We start from the raw sequence: 16,864 nt of genomic DNA on the forward strand, positions 1-16,864 counted from the left end.
CCAACACTCTTTTTATATATATATCTTACAAACTTATTAAAAATAATAATAAATCAGATATAAATGAATATTTGACGTTGAATAGAACCTTATTTTAATTGTATTTAATAGATTCGTGAATTTTTAAAATATCAAAATTTTTAATTAAAAAAGTCTGAATCCTAGGAAAATTATAGTCGTTTTGTTTCAAAAATATTTTTAAATTTTTAAAAGTTTTTTAAAAAATACTTGAAACTTTCGGAAAAAAAATTAAAATTCAGAAATATTTTTATTATTAAAAAATACTTTTACATAGATCATTTTCTTTTTCGATTTTTTCTTTCTCCTATGGTTGAACCTATGACTCGCTAACGCCCAAACTTGGACCGGAGACCTTCAGTGTGTTAGACTGGCGTGATAACCAACTACACCACGACACCACTTCGATTCTTTTTTATTTATTAACATATCTATTTAAAAAATATATAATTTTCATTTCATAACAAAAGATTTACAAATAATTTTAATAAGATATTAATGAAATACCCAAGTAGTTTAAATTAGTAACGGAAATTTATTCTTTGCTTGACATAATTCTATATAAGATATTCAAAACGATACATCAATTCGAGATAATTGAATTTTTTTTTATTACATTAGGGTAGAATTCAATATTTTAAAGGATAAAACGTCAAAGTTCTCTACGACACCCTCAAGGGAGAGTGTCACAACATGCGCTTCTCCCTATAGTGACGACGTTCGAGCTTGAGACCAACTGTGTCTTCATACCCGTACCACCCCCTATTATCTAATATACTTCTATGTCTATTTGATCCCTGTACTTGCCGTTTCAAGATGACCTACTAAATGAAGTGTGAGATCCCACATCAGTTGAAGAGAGGAACAAAACATTCTTTATGAGAGTATGAAAACCTCTTCCTGGAAGACATGTTAAAATCTGTGAGGCTGACGACCATACCTAACGGGTCAAAGCGGATAATATCTACTAATAGTGGGCTCGAGCTATTACATGAATGAAGGACGATAGAGAGAAGGGGAAGGAAGACAAACTCTCGTGCATCATTAGGAGACAATGCAAAGAGCAATAAGACCTAGAACTTCATAACCAAGTTTGCTAAATTCTTCTTATACCATCGCTCGTAGGACAAATCCACAAAGGACCGATGAATCCCTTCGATAGTTCAAAGACTAAACTTGTAACAAAAAAGAGCAAAGTTTTGAACTATTTCATCACTTCCAAACAATGCATTACAAACCAAAGTCACTAACTTTTCCAAGGATGCCTCTAAAACACCAACAGAAGTAAAAAAACCAATGGGAAAAAACCCTCCAAACAAGCTGTGAGATGAACACTTCTAATGAACACAGGTAGGTGACTGACAGAACATGATTTCTCAGGCAAAAACCAAACACAACAAAAAACCAACCTCAAATGTGAATCTCCCAACTGGTCTCCTTCAAGGTTATTGCTCCAAATTTGGTGCAACATCACAGCCCTGTAAACATAACACCTTAAGAAAGAAAGGCGAACAGTTCAAGAAACAGCAGGCTCGTTCTCATTCGAACGAGCGCAAAGTCGACTGCAACTTTCTCACGAGGTCCTTTAACGTCATACAGAACTCGTTATCCATCTGCAAAAAGGTGAACCGTTTCAAGAAACAGCCCCGTGTTTGCACGTAGACAGATCAAGATATCGACATAGTTGTTCGGGGTAGTTTTTTACCTGAGCGATAATGGTTATGTCGAGAGCATAACTCCCAACTGACATTACACTGCTGTTGACTATTGTAAGGTGCAACTTTTCAATTTCAGCAACTGTGTTCTCTATGACATCTTTCTTTTTCTCGCAGTGTATTCTTATAAGGACGTTTTTGTCACATAATCTTGCTTCGATCTCGGGAAGTGGGTCGTCTTCCTCGTTTGATGTGTTGATGAATACCACGGATTCGATGTCTTTCCTGCGGGTTTGTTCCTCTAGTATCTTCACTTTCTCTTGGAGCTGTTTAAGGTACTTAATGGCATCTCCAAGAACTGAAGCCTTGTCCATCTATCAGCAGCAAAGGAAAAAACCGAGTTCAAACGTTTCTTTTCGTTTAACGGATCAACTATCGATGCAAAAAACTCGAAAACTAAAAGAACAGTAACGGGAAAAAATAAGAATCATTACCTTCTTTAGGCCAGGAACTATAGCAGACAAAGCGATAAACCGCTGGTTAAGCTTCTCTCGACGTTTCCGCTCTGCAAGAATGTGATCTTGAGCCTGTGGGATTCTACTGTTTGTAGAGGTACTTTTCGTTCCATGGCTCGGGTGGCGTAATGTGTCCTGAGAAACCAACATATCAGAAGGGAGGTTGCTAATACTCCGAGGACACACGACCTCCTCTTTCGGCCTCGTGAAGTCCATTTGGTTCATGTAGTTGGAAGCCGAAACAGACGCGGTCGGATACGAAACGACTGGTGAGTTTGACGAATGATTATTCGTTTGATATGAACTCCATCCATCACTCTTGAGCTGTTTCACATACCCGAGTATGGCGTTGTGAGAACGGTTTAAAGAAGCCTTCTGATCGATGTTTGACTGAGCATAAGAATGCTGCAAATCCTCCCCAAAAGCTGCTGCTAATGGGACGCCAAGCTCATCTATTGAGCTCTTCTGCCACTGATTGACAAAGCCATTGTCCTCCATTCCCTAAGATGGATATAGACTTCATCAATGTCTCATTTCCTTTCATAATCCAAACGTTTTCAAGAACAACACTATCGAGTTTAAGATATGCACGTTCTTAACACGTCCCTAATTATAGGAAGAACAAGACATAACCAGATTCGAATATAGGAACAAGGCATAATCATATTCGAACATAGGACATAAGAACAAGACATAACTAATTTCAAACATAGGAACTCCTACCCAAGTCCACCGCTGCTACCAGATATTGTCCTCTTTAGACTTTCCCTTTTGGGTTTTCCCTCAAGATTTTTAAAACCCGTCTGTTAAGGAGATGTTTCTAGACCCTTATAAGGAATACTTTGTTCCCCTCTCCAATCGATGTGGGATCTCACAATCCACCCCCTGGGGACTTAGCATCCTTGCTGACACATCGCTCGGATCATTCGGTGCCTGGCTCTGATACCATTTGTAACAGCCCAACCCTACCGCTAGTAGATATTGTCCTCTTTGGACTTTCCCTTTCGGGGTTCCTCTCAAAGTCTTTAAAACTCATTTGCTAGGGAGATGCTTCCATACCCTTATAAGAAATGCTTTGTTCTCCTTTCCAACAAATGTGGGATCTCACAATCCACCCCCCTTGGGGACTCAACGTCCTCGCTGGCACATTGCTCGGTGTCTGGCTCTGATACCATTTGTAACAACCCAAGCACACCGCTTACCGATATTGTCCTCTTTGGGCCTCTTTGGGCTTTCCCTTTTGGGGGCTTCCCCTCAAGGTCTTTAAAACGCGTCTGCTAGGGAGATGTTTCCATGTGCTTATAAGAAATGCTTTGTTCTCCTCTCCAACTGAGGTGAGATCTCACAATCCACCCCCCTTGGAGGCCAGCGTCTTCACTAGCACATTACTCGGTGTTTGGCTCTGATACCATTTGTAACAGTCCAAGCCCACCGCTAGCAGATATTGTCCTCTTTAGACTTTCCTTTCGGGGTTCCTCTCAAAGTCTTTAAAACTCATTTGCTAGGGAGATGTTTCCACACCCTTATAAGGAATGCTTTGTTCTTCTCTCCAACTGATGTGGGATCTCACAATCCACCTCCTTAGGGACCAGCGCCCTCACTGGCATATCGTTCGGTGCCGGGCTCTAATACCATTTGTAACAGCCAAGCCCACCACTAACAGATACGACTTTCCCTTTCAGGCTTCCCCTTAAAGTCTTTAAAACACGTCTTGTAGGGAGATATTTCCACGCCCTTATAATGAATGTTTTGTTCCCCGCTCCAACAGACTTGCGATCTCACATATTCTTAAAGAGATTTTACATAACCACACACAAACAAGTTCCAAAGTAGCATTCAGTTCATCAAATCCTCTTACCATCTCAGAAAAAACCACCATAGATGATCTCTCCATTCAAAAAGCTCCTTCTTCTCCAAAACTAAGCTTCTCTGAACTGCAAAAGCAAGCACAAACAGGGTCAATTCACGAACCCTAATTTTCTCCACAGCCCATCAAGAATAGTCCCACAACAATGGAGAATCTACAAGAACCCATGAAAACAAACATAAACCCATTTTCAGAAAAAGGGGAAAGAACCTTAACAATGTCGAAAACCTTGAATTCGTCGAAACCCAGAGAGGAAATCGACATGGAGAGCCTTTTTCAACCTTTATTGTTCAAGAAAATTGGAGAATAAGTAATGGGTCACTCTTGGATGACAAAATGATAGCTGATTTGCGATTCTTTTTGTTGTTTTGTGGACTTTGTGAGAGCAACTTCACCGACTAGCTTTTGAAATTTTGGTTAAATGTGTTGATGATTCATTAAAATAAGTTCCCAATTCTTTTGAGATTATAATATTGCTGCAATTATGGCTAAGGATTCACACTTCAAAGATTAATAAACAAGCTATGGATGTAGCTATGGCAACCTTCTACTCTAAGTTTGACATGTCACGGGATCGGGGTTGACTATCTCAATCTTCATCTTCCCAAAACAGGGTTGGGATGAAGAATATTATAACAGCCTAAGCTTAGAGCTAACAAATATTGTCTCCGCTTTGACTTATTACGTATCATCGTAAGCTTCACGATTTTAAAACGCATCTGCTACTCAGGAATTTAATTGTTTGTTTCAGCCTATTTAGCCAATGGACAAGACTCCCCTCTTTCTTTTCCCAAAATTTCTACCTGGTTCGAGGCAAATCTCCGCCAAGTTAAATAGTTATCTTTAATCTAAGTTAGTTAACTTTATCGTATCTCGATTAATTAGAATATTATAATCAATTATATACGCATAAATATACCTATAAATTTAGTTCACGTTCGTATTTATATTCAAACGAGAATACTTTTGTTGATATATTCCTATTTCATCGATGTTTATATATTAACTTATATAACTGATGTTAATTCAATTAAAAAAGAAATAGCGTTGATTTTTTCTTGAATTATTATTTATTAAAATATTGAAAAAAATGTTGACATGGATGAATATTAAGAATATTTAATTGATTAAGCGTGTGGCACATAAATGATTTATTTATTTATTTCCAATATATTTCTTTTAATTCCTCTTTCATTATATTTATATAGAATCAATATATTATTTATATAAACAAAGTTGAATTAAATTATTAAATATTTAAAATGTCAATACCGACTCATATTTTAAAGTTTTAATTTTTTTAAAAATTTTGATAAATATCGACGTTGATGGATATTTGTGGAATTTTTTTAAAAAGTATTTAAATTTCAAAGTCCAAAGTAAATTATAATAATTAAAATCGACGAACATGATTGATTATACCACAGATGTTGACAAAGTTAGAATATTAAGAATACTAAGATATTTATACACGAGTATGCAACGTGTATCTGTGAGACCTAAATCATTACTTTTTAATTATGTTATGACGTCCGTTCTTTCAACGCAAATTCGGGTTTAAGCAAGTTATGTCTAGTCCTCCCGTATTCATCAAATAGAAGAATTTCTATTCTTCTTTGTTTCGAAGAAACCTAAGTGCTTCCTTCTCTAGTCTTCTGCCTCAATAGATCTCCGATAATTCAACCTCGACTCCTGAATGGTGGCTTAAGGAAGCAAGGAAGTGGATAATTACAATTATCTGGTGGTTCATAGCAGGAGTTCTGGGAGACTTTACCTCTACCTGATATGAATTGACGTTTAGTCAATCAAGTCGAGTCTCATCCATCTGTATAGTTTCTCATGATAGTATATAAGTAATTACCACTTATTGGAGAGGGAGACGAGTGAGAGATGAGATAGGAGTGACGAGACTCATACAGATTTAGTTCAACCAATCGAGTATATGAAAAACCTATGAACCAAAAGCGAACTAAAAGTGAGATTGCTATCAAATTGAAACCCTAGTAATGATCAAACTAAACCTAAAACAATTGAGAATTCTATTGGATTGGCACTTCAAATCTACAAATTGGACAATAATGGCTATTCTTCAACCAATCTTCAATGCAATTCCCATGAAACACATGTAAACAAGGCATTTGTAAACCAAATCTTCCATTCTTCTTCTTCTTGTTCTTCAATTCATCCAAACAGATCACACAAATTCCATCCACTTCATCTTCCCTCTTCAATCTCCTCAACATCTTCGCAACCGCGCCGCCGCACGCCGGCACCATTCCGCAGCCGTCTCCACCGCTACCGACGCCGATTTCATACCGAGCCACAATGTGCCACATCGTCAAATTCACCGTCATCGGAAACACTCTGTCCGAGCTTCTCGAATTCGCTTCGTCCCTAATTTCAATCCACCGCTCGATTAGGGCATCGGCTACCGGTTCCGCGTCGATTTCTGGTTTGAAGTTCTGGAAACTGCAAGAGAGGCTGTGGAACAGAGAATCGTCGTCTCGATTGAAGATTTCGGCGCGGAATTGATTGTCGCAGAGTGGAATTTTTAGGGTTTCTCGCTGCTGGATTAGTCGTCGTTCGCCGTTCTCCGATACCTCGAAGTGGCTGCGACGGCGACGGAGAGTGAAGATTAGGCCGATGTGTTCGATTCGCGACGGATGTTTTGGAATTCGTGACGGCGTCGGAAGATCTGTAAGTACTTCCACCACCAGGTTTTCGTATCGAGAGATTTGATGTTCCATTGAAGAGATCTGGAAAGCTTCTGCGCGGAATTTGAATCAGAACTTTGTGAAATAAATATATAAATCTATGGGTTTCCAAATTCGGTTGTTTCTTTTATTTCCTTTTCTTAATTTATTTTTAAAATATTTTATTCATCCTCCTCCTTTTAAATCTTCTATAATATATATATATATATATATATATATATATAATATTTATTCTATTTATTTTTTGCTCGTAAAATAGGGCTAAATCAAAAAAAATATTTTTAAATTTTCAATAATAACTTTAAAACTTCAAATATATATATATATTTATTTATTTATACTTACCGAGAAGTTTCGAAGATAACCTATAAAGTGCATGATAAATAGTTTTCATCCATATATTAACAGTAAGATTTTTAAGATAACCTATAAAGTGCTTGATAAATAGTTTTCATCCATATATTAACAGTAAGATTTTTAATTTTTTTTTACAAGGATAAAGAGTATTAATTCTACTTTTAAAATAAGCATTTTTTTTTAAATATAATACAAAATATTTTTGAAATCTTTTAAAAAGTTGGAGGATATTTTTGAAATGATTCAAAAATATTTTTTAAATAAAATATCAGTAGTTTTTTAAGTTGGGTTATGAAAGTTCCATTTAGGGAATGATCATGCGTTTATAATCAAGGAATCCCTCCTCCATTGGTGCGAGACCTTTTGGGGAAACACAAAGCAAAGCCAAGAGAGCTTATGCTCAAAGTGGACATTATCATACCATTGCAGAGAGTCGTGTTCGTCTAACATGGTATTAGTTGTGCTAATAGATCCTCAAATATCGAACAAATGAATCATTTGAGGAGTGGGGGGAGGTGTTGGATGATGAAAGTCCCACATCAGCTAATTTAGGGAATGATTATGGCAAAGTCATGAGGTTTTATGCTCAAAGTGGACAATATCATACCATTGGGGAAGGCCGTGTTCGTCTAATATTTTAAAGTATTTTTTTAGATTTTGTTTTGAAAATTAACCAGGGTATAAATGGTAAGAAAAGTCTCAAATGGTAAAATTAAAATTTGATTTAGTAAATGTCTAAAATGCCCTTTTGGAAACGAATTTGTTTAATTGTCCTAGCGGCTATACAGCAGTGCCTCATCTGGAACCCGGTCCCTCAACTTGGCGTTTTTCTTCCAAAATCGGAATCCCCTTTGTCACTTCCTTTCCCGGGAAGATCGTACTCTGTTCCCAATTCTGAGAGCTTCATCGGAATCAATGGCGGCTTCTTATCCCAAGCTCCAGCTTCGGAAGCTGGGGAACACCGGCCTCAAAACCAGCAGTGTCGGCTTTGGTGCCTCGCCTCTCGGCAGCGTCTTCGGCCCTGTTTCTGAGGAGGATGCCGTCGCCTCCGTTCGTGAAGCCTTTCGTCTTGGCATCAACTTCTTCGACACCTCTCCGTATGGAATTCGTAACTGTTGTTTTCCTATTTACTTAGTGAGAGAGGCTTTCTTATGAAATTGACGAGTTTCTACATCAAACAATAGAGCTAGAGTTTGAGAATTTGTTCAATGCTTGGTCTTGCATGTTCATTTGTTTGGACTTGACTTTGTGCATGCTTGATTTTCGTTGAAATTTGTTGGCTCGATTTGGCTCTAGGAAGTTCTGTGTTGCTTTTTTGTTGAGATTTGTTTAGGTAAATGTAAGTTGTAACGAAGATTTGAAATATTGCTACGTGTATCCAGGTTTGATGTCTGATTTGATGTTATTGAAAGTTTAGATATGGAAGAGCCAATGGCTTTCGGAAAATATAAATCATTCCATTTTTTATATGTTTAGTTCATCGGTAAGGATATGTAAGGGCTAGTTTGGTTATCTTCTATGTGATTTCTGGCTCTAGCACTGAATTTGGGTTTGCCTCTTCGACGACATGCGTGAAGGTACTATGGAGGGACCTTATCAGAAAAGATGCTTGGTAAGGGACTAAAAGCTCTAGATGTTCCGAGGAGTGAATATATAGTGTCAACAAAGTGTGGTAGATATGCTGAGGGTTTTGATTTCAGTGCTGAGAGGGTGACAAGGAGCATTGATGAGAGTTTGGCTAGGCTACAACTAGATTATGTCGATATACTGCATTGCCATGATATCGAATTTGGATCTCTTGATCAGGTTTGTTACTTTTCTTAAGAACTCATTGACCATTGAATTTTAGTTATTAACATGGTCATGTGACCTTGCATGGACAGGATTTGTCTTATAGGTTGTACAACTTTGTCCTTGAGTTCTAAAAAGCTATGAACATGGTTATTGGCATTATAATATCAAGTAAAAAGTGGATCTTCAGCCGCTAAAATTTATTTCAGGTTGTGAACGAAACGATTCCTGCACTTCAAAAGCTGAGGGAAGCTGGGAAGATTCGTTTCATTGGTATTACGGGACTTCCATTGGAAATTTTTACGTATGTGCTTGATCGAGTGCCACCTGGCTCCATTGATGTGATTCTTTCATATTGTCACTACAGTATTAACGATTCAACATTGTTAGATTTGCTACCTTACTTAAAGAGTAAGGAGATTGGAATAATCAGTGCGTCTCCTCTAGCAATGGGACTTCTAACTGATTATGGTCCCCCAGAATGGCACCCAGCTTCACCAGAATTGAAGGTACAGTTTCTCACCCCCCCCCCTTCCTTTCATTAGCTCCATAGTTGAATTGTGAAACTTAAAAGCTTATGCAGGGAAAGCACTTTCAGTTGACTGATGTCATGCAAAGAAAACACGTTTGTTTGGAGGAGTACATTTCTCGTTCTTTACTCTTATGGCGTTTAGGTCCCATCGTGGAAACTTTATCTCTTGAAATGAAAATAATTTCTAGGTGTTGATTATAGTATGCAGTAATGACTAGTTCATTCAACCATACAAACTAACCCAAAACCATTTGTTCTAGTGCTGTGATTTTATCTTTTATTTTTTCGAACTGTGTTTTGTTTGAGCTTTGGCTTTACATTGGATTCTGATATTGTTCTCTAATTTAAATGGCTTCAGTCTGCATGCCAAGCTGCAGCTGCTCATTGTAAAAAGAAAGGAAAACATATTTCAAAGTTAGCCCTCCAATACAGTCTGTCAAACAAAGATATTTCAACGGTTCTGGTTGGCATGAACTCTGTCAGACAGGTATCTTTCAATAATCACATTTATAGTATTCTTTGTCGATATTTCTTTCAATATCTTTCGAGTCCAATCTCCTTTTTCGAAGATCATGGCATGCCCCTATGCCATGGTGTATATACTCATTCTGTATCAATTAGTTGGTAATTTCCTGGTCCATGCTTGTACTACTCCTACTTCGTTGTTGAAAAAACTTGCCTCCACACCAATGAGGAGGAAGTTCTTGTTTTCCGACATTGTTTATCTTTCATGGATAAAAAAAGTCAACCAGATTACTTCTTTATTCAACGAAAATATACCGATACAAGCAGACCACACAAGGTGGAGGGATAGGCAAAAAGAGAACTTTTGTATGGAAGGAATTGGGACAGCAGAGAGCAAGTTAAATGAACTTCTTTTTGATGGATGGATAGTTCCTAAAAGGTCATTAGACTATTCACCTTTAGATTTATGAACTGGTTCCTTCTTTTTGGTTGGAAATAAAAATTTAATTATATAGAATAATTTTAGAGGGATCATCCCACACCATGACGTCAAAGGAGATTGATGACAGTCTGCATCCACTCTTGTTGGCTTTGATCAAGATTATAGCAGAATTGCAAAAATGGTTAGCAAGAGAGGACCAAGGAGAAAGAATGTTGGAGTTTCGTGTTGCTAGTTTGAATACTAAGTACGAGAAGCTAGTTTTTCGAAGTATAATTTTCATCCTATATTGCTACCTAGAATGTTAAAATCCTATGAGTTGACCAAATTGTTGAGGATTATTGGGAGTTGACCAAATTGTTGAGGATTATTGGGAGTGAGTCCCACGTTGGTTAATTTAGTGGAAGATCGTGGGTTTATAAGTGAGGAATATTATCTTCATTAGTATGAGGCCTTTTGGGGAAGCCCAAAGCAAAGCCATGAGAGCTTATGCTCAAAGTGGACAATATCATACCATTGTGGAGAGTCGTGATTTCTAACATGGTATCAGAGCCATGCCCTAAACTTAGCCATGACAATAGAATCCTCAAATATCGAACAAAGATTGTGAGCCTCTAAAGTGAAGTCAAAAAGTGACTAAAGTGTCGAACAAAAGGTGTACTTTGTTCGAGGGCTCCAAAGAAAGGAGTCGAGCCTCGATTAAGGAGAGGTTGTTCGAGAGCTCCATAAGCCTCAAGAGAGGCTTATAGTGTACTTTGTTCGAGGGGAGGATTGTTGAGGATTATTGGGAATGAGTCCCGCATTGGAGGATTGTTGAGGATTATTGGGAATGAGTCTCGCATTGGAGGATTGTTGAGGATTATTGGGAATGAGTCCCGCATTGGAGGATTGTTGAGGATTATTGGGAATGAGTCTCGCATTGGAGGATTGTTGAGGATTATTGGGAATGAGTCCCGCATTGGTTAATTTAATGGAGGATCATAGGTTTATAAGTGAGGAATATTATCTCCATTGGTATGAGACCTTTTGGGGAAGCCCAAAGCAAATCCATGAGAGCTTATGCTCAAAGTGGATAATATCATACCATTGTGGAGAGTCGTGAATATTTATTCTCATACAATGTTGAGCTCCCTTGGATTTAAGCCCTAAAAATCAATCTCGATGAGCTGACATATAGCGTTTGTTCATATTTTCTTCGTGACCATGCTGCAAACTTCTTCAAAGATTGCATCATAGAATCTTAACCAAGTTGTAAAAATTTTGGAACAGGTGGAGGAAAACGTAGCTGCAGCTGAAGAACTTGCCACCTTTGGTAGGGATGAGGAAACTCTATCTGAGGTTGAAGCTATCCTTCACCCTGTCAAGAATCAGACATGGCCAAGTGGAATCCAACAGAGCTGACTGCTGGTATGTCTAATTTCTTTTTAATGTTGAATGTTGAATAAAAATGAAAGAACATGCGAACAACTATCATGTATAACATGTTGATGGATGTAGGTTATCGATGCTCCAACTTTAAAATGTTCTATCAACATGTTATGAATGTATATCAACTGCTATCTTTAACCCGATTCCCATTCTCTTCTGTAGCATTTTAGATAAGACTAGTCGTTTTACGACTGGGATGTAGTTGTCCTTTGATCCTATCTCTCCCGAATTGGAGTTTTGTTTTATGTTTTAACTGAATAAATGATTTATGAACTAAATTCTCGGCCTCGCTATCATGCTATCACGTGACATGAAATCAAACTATAGGAAGACTCTGATACCAAATGATATGGAAATCACTACGAAGTAAGATTCGGATTACTTTGTTGATCGAATATCTCGAGACAAAAACACTAGTTTGAGAATCGAATCACTCACAAGCAAGATTGATCATGTCTAGCTTGAATGATTATTTATTGATTAAATATTTTTAGGCAAGAACACTTACTTGAGTTTCAAATTACTCCACAAACAAGATTGATTATGTTGAGCTTGAATGATTCTACAAGCAACTTAAACTACATAGAAATATTCGCAATTCTTAGTCATGGTTAAAGAAAGCACAAATATTCTGGCTGACATTTCACGTTCTTATACTATAAATGTAACCTAAAGTAAATAAAAATTTAATGAAAAATAATAATTCTAATTACCTTAAATTCATTTTTTTTGAAATATATATATATATATTTTTTCTTTGATAATTTCAGCCGATACAATATACTTCAATCAATTATAAGATATATCATACTTTAAGCTACAATGTATCTTTCATACCCATAAGTGAAACTTTACTTATAAGATTCTCTTTTTCAGTCTTGTAACTAGATTTATATATCTATTTTTGAAAGTTTTTTTAATCGAGTTCTAGGGTTCTGGTTCTTGTTCTCGACAAAAAGTAACAGTAGTGATTTAATCTTTATTCGTGGAAACTATTGAATTAGTTTTTTACTCATAACGAGAGTATGGAAGTTAGTCAAATTCGACTAAATCAAGGTAAATTTAATGTCAATTTCTCTATCTATCTCTAATTTTATTTCATTTTTCCTTCGATAATTTGAGGTAATTTTGAGATAATGAACTATTTATGAGGTTTCATCAAAACAATAAATTCTAACTTTTAACACGGACAGAAACTAAATTACAATTTGCTCTGGATTAAATTTGTAATTTAATTTGAAAACTAAATAATAATAATAATAATAATAATAATAATAAATAAAATAAAACAAAATAAATTAAATGTAGCAGGAAAAATGGATTAGAACTAGTTTGAGTTGAGATTGTCACAAATGGCATATGAAAGACATTTAATGCAACTGCAACAACCCAATTCATAGATCTTCAGTAATATCTTGTCCATGAAATTATCATTTCCTATGAACAGAGAGCTTTGAAGTTTCAAGCTCAGCAAGTGATAGTTTGTGTAATGACTTCTATGGCAGATCTCTAAGCAGCTATAGGGTCAAAACAAAGGTATTTGAGTATACAAAAACAAACAGTATGAACCTCTGGCATGCACAAAAATGGAAGGTTGGACTTGTTGCTTGTAACAATGGAGGCTGTGTGGCCGAGTCTCGAGTCCTGCAACACCGACACAACCAAGAAGATGGCTACTGAAATTAGTCTATACGCCATACAATCTTCGATCTACCCAGTTAAAACTAAAACTAATACTATACACACGGAATGCATGAGTCTAGTGGTTTTAACTTCAAAACTTCGGAAGTATCAGTGGATCGATCAGGTCTTGCATGCATGAAACAAAAGGAAGTTGTGAAAGTTAAGAATGAGAATGACCCCATTTGATAACTATTTGACCTTTTCTTCTTAAAAATTATACTGATTTTCTCTCCATTTTCTTACTGTAATACCAAAAAAAAAAACAAAAATAAGTTTTTTAAAGCTAGAAAACTATTTTTAGCTTTAAAAACTTGACTTGGTTTTTCTAAGACATGGTTAAAAGTAGAAATAAAACAAAAACATTTATGGGTCAAAGTAGTATGCATCACCTTGACAAGGTCGGCGTGTCACAATCCAAAGCGTGGTTGTGCCCCAAGTCGTCGAAGACGATGACTAGTAAGTGGGGGGAGAATGTCACAACCTAATAGTGGCTATGCCCCAAGTAAGTCATTGAGTACGATGACTAGTTTAAGTGGGGGAGAATGTCACAACCTAACAGTGGTTTTGCCCTAAGTAAGTCATCGAGGATGATTAGTTTAAGTGGGGGAGAATGTCACAACCCAACCGTGGTTTTGCCCCAAGTACGTCATCGAGGATGATGACTAGTTTAAGTGGGGGAGAATATCACAACCTAATAGTTGTTGTGCCCCATAAGTCATCGAGGACGATGACTAGTTTAAGTGGGGGAGAATATCACAACCTAATAGTTGTTGTGCCCCATAAGTCATCGAGGACGATGACTAGTTTAAGTGGGGGAGAATGTCACAACCTAATAGCAGTCGTGCCCCATCAAGGACGATGACTAGTTTAAGTGAGGGAGAATGTCACAAATTAACTATCTCACTAGGAAAACGGTAAGTTGTGACCCTCACATTACGAAAAGAGAAACAGCGACCCTCAGATGCTTACTGCTTTCACTAAAATGAGACATTCAGTAACAGCTACTCGGTCGAGTGTAAAAAGGAAAACACAAAAGCTCAAAAGATTAAAATCAAAACAATGGGTCACAAAATGAGAAGTGCAGGTCTAGAAACGTACTCTAATGACTCATTCATCTGTTCGTGTTGCTGTTGTTTCTCCAAAAAGAGAGCCGAGGAAATTGTGAAATTAGAGACTCCACAACTCTTGCAGGGCCTATTTTATGTGTTGATTCTTTTCCATCAACTTGAAGATCAGCATCCTTCCAAAACTTTATCACATGAAGACTCTCTTCTTCAGTTGATCTCTGCACAACGATTCTACTAGCATAGCCCTTTTCTCTCATTTGAAGGCATATCTGAGAAGGATTATTGGCTGTAAGGGTAACCATGTACAACCAGCCTTTGTCAGACAGAAGAACATCTGCAACTGGCAATATCCTATCAATGACACTGCGGCCGTTCTCCCCTCCCGCCCAAGCCGAGGCGATTCCATCACGACCCACTTCGTCCTCTGGCGTCGGAACATAGGGCGGATTCACAACCAATACATCAACTGATCCAGCCAGTCGCTTCTCCAAACCAGATGCAATGTCAGTGGATACCAACTCTGCATGAACCCCATGTGCTTCAAGAGTCTCCTGGGTGACTCTAATGGCATGAGGATTGATGTCTGTAGCAATATAGTGAGCCCCAGAAGCTTCCTTTCCCAGCATAAGAGCAAGAGATGTTATAACATAGCCACTACCACAGCCAACTTCGAAGCACAATGTTGGATGATGATTTAACAAGTTAACTCTCTCAGCTAAAAGTGCATCAACCAAAGCAAACGAATCATCACAGGGTTCATAAACCTCACGATGAGAACTCACTAGGTGGATTTGAGCAGTTCTGAAAGAGGACATGTGCTGGACCTGTCATGGAAATATGAATAATAAGAGATGAGCGATTGTCAAAATATATGTGTGTTCATAAGAAACAATTGTATCCAAAAGAAAAGGCCACCAAAAAAAGTGAGTGGCAGGAAGTGAAACCAAATCCAAGCAAGGGAGATAGCTGAGTGCACTCTCTCAATAACAAGGAAAGTAGCCAAGAGTGAGTACTTGTGATGGAAACCCAAAACAAGATGAACAAAAAAAAAGTCCTCTCCATATCATTTTCTGCATGGAATCGATGTAATAATGGAGAAGGATGGGGGAGGGGAATCAATGATCAAAAGGAATCCCGTGGATTAATTGGAAATGTTGTGCCGTAATGCCATAACCTTCAATGCTTTGATACCACTTGTTGTGCCGTAACGCCACAACCTTCAATGCTTTGATACCACTTGTTGTGCCGTAACGCCACAACCTTCAATACTCTGATACCACTTGTTGTGTCGTAATGCCACAACCTTTGATGCTTTGATACCAATTATTGTACTCTAAATGCCACAACCAAAATGTTATGGTACCCAATTGTTGTCGCGGAAGCGGAAGTAAGATCGATCGTACTCACATACCCACAAACAGAAATTAAACAAAAAGACACAAAGATTTACGTGATTCGAAGAGAAAAACTTCTCCTACACCTACGAATGGTAGTCAATCACTATAACCAAAGTGTTTACCCGTGTATCTCTAAGAGTAGGGTGGGGAATGAACAATCTTTTATATAAGAACCATTAAAATTTGTATTGAGAAAACCGATCACAACTTCCGAATGTACGAATCTCAATAGTTCTTTCCTCAGATGGTTCCCGGACAATCTCCGGGCAATTCCCGGAAATTTATGGTATATTAATGTGTTCCTACAGGTCAATATCAGAACCGTCACTTAAATCAGCAATTGAACACCGATTTCTCATTTTCAAAAGAACACAAGAAAAAGACAGATAAAACAAGTCGAGAAGTAAAATGGAAGCAAAATCGATTCAATTTTCTCGGAAACCATCCAGAAAATCGAACTACTCGATTTGGATTCCAGCACATGAGCAAAAAGCAACAAACAGATAAATTTTATACAAACACATTTCAAACAAATTAGTGGAGTTCAGCGAGCGATTAAACACAAAATCAATCAGACTGAAAAAAGAGCAATTGAAATCAAAAGAAAGATAGAGAATAGATACAATACCAGGAAAGGAGAACGGAGGTGCGAGGAAACGGGAAACAAACTGGAAGGCTAAACAGAGGGATCAATGGTGGGGGACAGAAAGTGAACAGTGGGATTGAGGAAGATTGAATGCTGGGCCCTCAACGAGAAGTTGCAGAAGAATGCAGTGAGTCATACGGCGGAGGTAAAAGAGGAGCGGTGAGGCAGTGAAGTTGCAGCGCCGACGAGTGGACGCGGCGGCGGGGAGTGGGTGGAGATAGGAAGAAGAAGGAAAATGTGTGTGCGGCTGGGGAAACGGAGGGGAAAGCAAAATGGGGTTTAGGTTTTTA

The 16,864-nt window shown here is 37.7% G+C and overlaps 4 protein-coding genes across 4 annotated transcripts; 1 reads left to right on the forward strand and 3 right to left on the reverse strand.

Moving 5' to 3' along the window:
* Nucleotides 1-1,194: 1,194 nt before the first annotated feature.
* On the reverse strand, nucleotides 1,195-4,467 carry LOC111455015 (transcription factor bHLH25-like). Its single transcript, XM_023096524.1, has 5 exons — nucleotides 4,266-4,467; nucleotides 4,047-4,122; nucleotides 2,168-2,689; nucleotides 1,724-2,047; nucleotides 1,195-1,631 (listed from the first exon to the last, which is right to left on the reverse strand). The coding sequence occupies exons 2-5, from the start codon at nucleotides 4,080-4,082 to the stop codon at nucleotides 1,557-1,559; spliced, it is 957 nt and encodes a 318-aa protein (XP_022952292.1). The 5' UTR covers nucleotides 4,083-4,122; nucleotides 4,266-4,467; the 3' UTR covers nucleotides 1,195-1,556.
* A 1,549-nt stretch (nucleotides 4,468-6,016) lies between these two features.
* LOC111455016 (ERAD-associated E3 ubiquitin-protein ligase HRD1-like) lies at nucleotides 6,017-6,850 on the reverse strand. Its single transcript, XM_023096525.1, has one exon. The coding sequence runs from the start codon at nucleotides 6,800-6,802 to the stop codon at nucleotides 6,095-6,097; it is 708 nt and encodes a 235-aa protein (XP_022952293.1). The 5' UTR covers nucleotides 6,803-6,850; the 3' UTR covers nucleotides 6,017-6,094.
* Nucleotides 6,851-7,915: 1,065 nt separating this feature from the next.
* LOC111455013 (L-galactose dehydrogenase) lies at nucleotides 7,916-11,938 on the forward strand. The gene is made up of 5 exons (XM_023096523.1): nucleotides 7,916-8,223; nucleotides 8,704-8,932; nucleotides 9,127-9,426; nucleotides 9,808-9,936; nucleotides 11,623-11,938. The coding sequence occupies exons 1-5, from the start codon at nucleotides 8,042-8,044 to the stop codon at nucleotides 11,752-11,754; spliced, it is 972 nt and encodes a 323-aa protein (XP_022952291.1). The 5' UTR covers nucleotides 7,916-8,041; the 3' UTR covers nucleotides 11,755-11,938.
* Nucleotides 11,939-13,150: 1,212 nt separating this feature from the next.
* Nucleotides 13,151-16,851, reverse strand: LOC111455633 (hemK methyltransferase family member 2-like). The gene is made up of 3 exons (XM_023097374.1): nucleotides 16,557-16,851; nucleotides 14,563-15,355; nucleotides 13,151-13,425 (listed from the first exon to the last, which is right to left on the reverse strand). Exon 2 carries the CDS (start codon nucleotides 15,344-15,346, stop codon nucleotides 14,576-14,578), a length of 771 nt encoding a protein of 256 aa, XP_022953142.1. The 5' UTR covers nucleotides 15,347-15,355; nucleotides 16,557-16,851; the 3' UTR covers nucleotides 13,151-13,425; nucleotides 14,563-14,575.
* Between the last annotated feature and the right edge of the window lie 13 nt (nucleotides 16,852-16,864).

Source organism: Cucurbita moschata, unplaced genomic scaffold (assembly GCF_002738365.1).
Source record: "Cucurbita moschata cultivar Rifu unplaced genomic scaffold, Cmos_1.0 Cmo_Scf00017, whole genome shotgun sequence".
Classification (NCBI taxonomy): domain Eukaryota; kingdom Viridiplantae; phylum Streptophyta; class Magnoliopsida; order Cucurbitales; family Cucurbitaceae; genus Cucurbita; species Cucurbita moschata.